Below are 6111 nucleotides of genomic sequence, written 5' to 3' on the forward strand. Positions count from 1 at the left end.
AACCTTTCATCTCCTTTTGTCTGTAAATGACTTTCTAGGAAATTGAGGGAAAGGACAGCTGAAGTACTAAGACAGAGAACATGGCTTTCAGAAGGACAAATACATGACTGAATTTCAAACTACTTGCTATGATGTTTCAGAAACATCACTTTGCCTATAAGAAGTAGGTTGTTTATATTGCAAACTGGAGAGCAGCTTCCTAAACAAGAGGCGAGATAAAATATAGCAAAAAATAAAAGGGAGTGAGGAGGTGTAGGAAGCTTCATGTTAATAAAAAATATGCAATACCCATTTTGTTAAATAGTTTGCACAATACTATCTGTTTCACTTTCTTTTTAAGTTATGGTCATCAATAGACTAAAAATTGTTGCACACAGTTCCGACTGTGTAACAATTGCTTAGGTATTGCTAGGTTTGTTTCTTTAAATGTGTTATATTTTTTTTACAAAGGGCTTTAGAGCAGATAAGATGCAAGTAGATCCTGCAATGTGCTTCTGTTCAGGATTCCAGACAATATCATCTTTTGACTGAACACACTACTCCATTTTGCTAGTTTTACCTTCCCATCTCCCTGGCAGAGTTCTTCCTGGGCCTAATAAACAGATTCCTCTATTAAGGACTACTTTGAGGATTTCTCCCCTCTTTCTTCTCTTTTTTTGCATATTTCTGCATTTTTTTTATCCTGCTCCTCCCAAACTTGTTAAATTTTCCTCTTAAGCAGGGAGTCATTAAAAAATGACTATAAAAATAATGGTTAGTATATATGGTGTAACTGATTCATCATCCAGCTACTAAATGTTACATGAAAAGAAAAAAGCTCCCCCCCCATTTATCTTTGAAGTGGGGGTATGTTCTTTTATTCACAAAAGAGAGGTAGAGCAGAGCTTGCGTATCAGTAAAAGTAAAGACTTCCAAAAATTGCATGTGGAGTCCCTGGATGGAAAGTCTGGATTCCACACATATTTTAGTAAAAGTCTCTGTGATACAGGAATGATAGCAGTGGATCAACCCCCACCCCACCGCTTATATTTTCTTTCCTTCTCTTTCTACCTCTCCCCTCCATCTTTTCTTTCTTTGGCTATTTCTGGTGGAAGGACAAAAGAAAGAAGAAAAAGTATGTCCATGTACTTGTATGTTTTGTGTGAGAATTATATTTGTGTTTTCGCGCACATGCTTTTATAAATTGGTTAGTTTCTTTTAAAGAGGAATTAATTTTAATCAATGCTAATTATTTCAATTATTTGGGAGGGGGTTCCTTTGTTTTGGAATATGGTTTGGCCATGAACATATACAGGTACAAGTATGACATACATACATGTTAGTGGAAAAATGACTTAAGTAGCTAAATCATGTTTTTAAAAGGTACAATTAGTTAGGTACAGATCTTGAAGCCTGAACCTTGTGAAATACTTACGAGCCACTGAAAAATTGTTTAAGGGGGATTCTCGCTGGTCAACATCTTGAGGTCGCTCTTTATAACCAATAAACGTTCCATCATTCTTCAACAGAAAGTACCTTGGCCTCCATGTTTTAATGTACTCTCCTGAGATGGGGGAAAAGAAGAACCAGAATTAAGAATAATTCATTAAGTTAGGGATATTTTCTTCATACCAATACTACCATATATAAAAACAATTACTACATGTCTTTTAATTCAGAAAACTGGCTTTAGGTTTTATTTTTCAAAAACTTACTTTTGCCCTTTATTTTGATCATTTAACTTTTATTATACAAATGGTACCACTTAATACATGGTTTGATTGCAGAAATCCTTTTTAATTCTTGCTTCTCCACCCCCTTTTGTTCAATCTTGTCTGATTCTTGGAGACTGTCTGGACAAATCCCTACCGTTTTCTTGGCAAGGTTTTTCAGAAGTGGTTTGCCATTGCAGCATTCCAAGGGCTGAGAGAAAGTGACTGGGCCAAGGTGGGACTAGAACTCTTAGTCTCCTGGTTCCTAGCCTGATTATTTAGTCAATCAGATGTTCAGACTGGATTTGGCATTTTTATCCACCTATCAAGTCCTTCCCAAGGATCTGGGACAGGTAGATATTGATGTTTGATGGTGTTAGAGGTATCATTGCTGGATGTAAGCTGTTCCGAATAAAGCTGCCTTTTGCAATTGGCTGATGGTGAATTTGTCAATGCCAATGATGTTTAAGTAGTGGCCAATTGTTTCGGGATTGCACCCAATGCCCCTATTACTATTTGCTTTCTTTTGCCACAGTTGTTCTATTTCTATTTGCAGATCTTTGTATTTTGTTATCTTCTCCAGTTCTTTCTCTTCTATTATTATTATATTTATTTGCTATCCATCTTGCGGTTTGAGATGACTCTAAGTGGATGTCTTAACCAGTGCACCAAACTGGTTCTCTATTTGTTTCTTATAATAACTTGTTATGCTTTTTAGATATTTTTATTAGAATATGCTTTTTACAAAATTGTTCTTGGTTTTGTTCTGGAAATTCCTTTGTAAAGCAAAGTTACAACACAATTACATTTTTTTAATCTTTATGAACTGTTTCAGATTTGTCTCTTTTTCAGGTTCATCCTTCATTTTTTCCCAAGAAAATATGGTCACCATACATACTTTGGACCATTCTCAGCATGTTAAAATAGAAAACATGTTTTGGCAGAGTCATCTAATAAATAAAATATCTTAATATTGTCATCCAAATTTTCTGCTTCCCCTTTTTTCTTTTCCCTCTTCTAACATTTCAGAATTTGACCCCAATTCAGAAACTGCATGGACAGGCAAATATCTTACCTTTTCAATACAAATTAATTAATTAATTAATTAATTAATTAATTAATTAATTAATTGATAAATAAACAAACTGATGCATAACATAAAATGTAACAATAATGAGCACATCTGCTTTTCCATTCAATACAAACTCCATGATAGCAAATATTTCCTGCCATATTTATAAATGTCAGCTTCAAAAGGGAAGGCAACTTTTTGTAGAAAAATATTATTTACTCTGTGTATGGTCAAAGATTGTATATATTTAATCATCTTTTTAAAAAATATTGAGGCAGAATGTCACTTGAGAAATAATTTTTTAAATATTATTTAAAACAATTTTATCCATTCCTGTTTCTAGACTCATAATTATATCTTTTGAGTGAAATTCCAGTCCATATATTAGAAATGAACTCCCTCCCTGTATGCAATATAATCCCATATACAATATATGGGGAGGACCACTAAGATTTATAGAGGTACAAAAGAATTTATGAAGACTGTCAACCCTAAAATAGCTAATGGAGGACTGCATCCTACACAAACAGGGACACTGATTCCTGCAGCTATGGGTGGCCTTAGAACGGGGGTCTTCAAACTTAGCCCTCAGACATGCTGGCTGAGGAATTCTGGGAGTTGAAGTCCACAAGTCATAAAAGGGCCAAGTTTGAAGACCCCTGCTTTAGAGTGATCCCCAACCTTAGGGAAAGGAAACAGAAGATCTTAGCAAGAGGCACAATTGGCTAGCAGCTGAACAGGAGTACCATGTACAGTATTACAGCTCTTTGCTATATAGCTAGAAGTCTTCTGAAAATGAAAAATCAAATGCACCAATACATGCTACACATGTGCTGGACAAACTGAGAGGGAGGAAAGAGTAAGACACGGGAATCTTGCCTTTCATCTACTACTGTTTCTCCCATCCAATAAGCAATACCTCCAGCAATTATTCTGCTGGCAGAGGCATACACCTGGCAATGATTTAGCAACTGGAATTCATGACTTTCAAAGAAAATGTTCAGAGCTTCTTTGACATGCCCAGATACCTCAGTTCCATCTGCTATTTAATGCACTATTTTTTCACTGCAACAGAAGGGCTTTTGAAAAGCAATTTCATACTAGATAAGGCTTTAACAGTTTCACAATAGCATTAACTACTGAACTTGTAAAATGTTAACACAGCTTTGTTTTACTTTTTAATCTGCTTGCAATTTAGGGTTTGAATTCTATATTATTTTCTTGGAATGCATTTTAAAAATCCTATGTAACCTCAAAAAGGAAAGAAAAGTCAAAACAGATGTCCTACATATTATTTTTCTGTTATTGTCATTTTTCATTCTGACAAGTGAAGGTTTTTTTTTCACATTTACATTTTGCAGTGCAAGTATTTTAAAACAATGGGTTGTGTCACTAATTAGCCTGCTGTTTTCTCAAAGCAACAGCCTTATTTAAGCAAATAAACAGACAAACCTGACCTTTTGGGGCAAAACTACTCATTAAGCTTCCCTTTTTTAAAAACATACCTAATGCTGATTGCTGGGTTGTTGTTGTTTTTTAAAGAACAAGCAATTAATTGCATATCCTTATCTAGACTGATGTACTCGAGGAAAGATTTTTTGTGAAGAAGCAAGGTCATACTCTAGAAATGCTGAAGAACACTATATATACCTTACTGTTATTTTCTTTTTCAGAATAGAACTCAGGTATATTAACTAACCAAACAGTAAATACAGAGACAGGCATTGGAACATAGATACCTTGCATATTATAATTTCATGAAATCTCATCCTGCTTTGCAGTTCTAGCCCTGAAAAACTTTACTTTCCTATAAAATAAAATTATATCTTCAGGCAATTGTGATTAGAGAGATTAGAGCAGCGGTTCTCAACCTATGGGTCGCGACCCTTTTGGGGGTCGAACGACCCTTTCACAGGAGTCGCCTAAGACCATCGGAAAACACATATTTCCGATGGTCTTAGGAAAGACCAAAGGCCAAAGCTGCCGCCGCTGCCTCAGGAACACGCAGTGGACGAGCCAAGGAAAGGAACTGAATGAGGAGAGGGGGCGTGTCCGTCTGCGCGTTTGTGTAGAGTCGTTATTTTCAACTCCAAATATTACGAAGAAAAAAAAGGTTGATGTGAATAAAATGTGGTGGAAGACAAGCACTGTGTGTGTGTGTGTGCGCGCGGTGTTAATCATATTCTTTCCCTCGTCACGCACCTTGAGCCACCCAAGAGGCACACGTCCTGCTGGCAAAGCTCAGAGGAAGCGCCAGATCAGCACCCCTTTCTGCCTGATCTGTACTTCTCCGAGGCTGGGAGAGCTCAGGGGAAGCGCCAGATCAGCTCCCCTTTCTGCCTGATCTGTGCTTCTTCCAGAGCTGATCCTGGTGCTTCTCCTGAGCCCTGAAGAAGCGCCTATCACCTGGAAAGCAACATTGATCCGGGCCAGCGCACTCACACACACACAAACACGTGCAAGCAGTTAAAGCTGAAGGCGTTTCAGCCTTCAACTATGGCTCCCAGTCCTTTGGCGCCTCATTGGCTCAGGCGAGCCGTCCGTCAGAATCTACGTCCCGTGATTGGCTGGCTCCCTGAACGTGTCCCTCCCTTGCAGGAAGGGTTTGGCTCTTCATGCTGGCTTGCCCCCTCGCGTGGCTCCTGATACCGTAGACCCCGCTAGCCGGGAAGACGCAACAGAGTCCCGGCTGCCGGTAAGGTGATCGACCCACTCCTCTCCCATTGCCCACTCTGCCCGGCTCGAGCCTGGGTGGAGCAGCCTTGCTGCTTCCAAAGGTGGCCACTTCAATGTCACACGGGCAGCCCTCGGCTGCTCCCCTCCCCGCCTCCAAATCGATCCCCAATCAGAGAGAGGGAGGGAGGGAGGGAAGAAGAGAGGGAGGGAGAAAGAGGGAGAAAGAGAGGGAGAGAGAAAGGGAGAGAGGGAGGGAGAGAAAGACAAAGAGGGAGAAAGAAAGAGAGGAAGAGAGAGGGAGAGAGAAATACAGAGAGGGAGAGATAAAGAGGGAGAGAGAGAAAGATAAAGAGGGAGAGAGAAAGAGAGATTAAATTAGTAACATGGTTGTTAAGTGAATCTGGTTTCCCAACTAACTTTGCTAGTCAGAAGGTTGCAAAAGGTGATCACATGATCCTGGAACAATGTGACCATCATAAATATGAATCAGTTGCCAAGCATCCAAATGTAAATCACATGACCCTGGGGATGTTGCAACGGTCATAAGTGTGAAAAATGGTCATAAGTCACTTTTTTCAGTGCCATTGTAACTTTGAACAGTCACTAAGCAAACTGTTGTAAGTCAAGGACTACCTGTACTTTATCACTTTTTTCCATTTTTTGGGGGGGGGG

At 38.9% G+C, this 6111-nt stretch overlaps 1 protein-coding gene across 1 annotated transcript in view; it reads right to left on the minus strand.

The window, feature by feature from the left end:
* Positions 1 to 6111, minus strand: part of AKT1 (AKT serine/threonine kinase 1) — a 109921-nt gene that overhangs the window by 42271 nt on the left and 61539 nt on the right. Inside the window, exon 2 of the mRNA XM_015831538.1 lies at positions 1415 to 1543. Within this exon, the coding sequence (XP_015687024.1) occupies positions 1415 to 1543 (129 nt within the window). The remainder of the gene's footprint in view (positions 1 to 1414; positions 1544 to 6111) is intronic.

This window comes from Protobothrops mucrosquamatus, unplaced genomic scaffold (assembly GCF_001527695.2).
Source record: "Protobothrops mucrosquamatus isolate PMUCROS unplaced genomic scaffold, P.Mucros_1.0 scaffold_258, whole genome shotgun sequence".
Lineage (NCBI taxonomy): Eukaryota > Metazoa > Chordata > Lepidosauria > Squamata > Viperidae > Protobothrops > Protobothrops mucrosquamatus.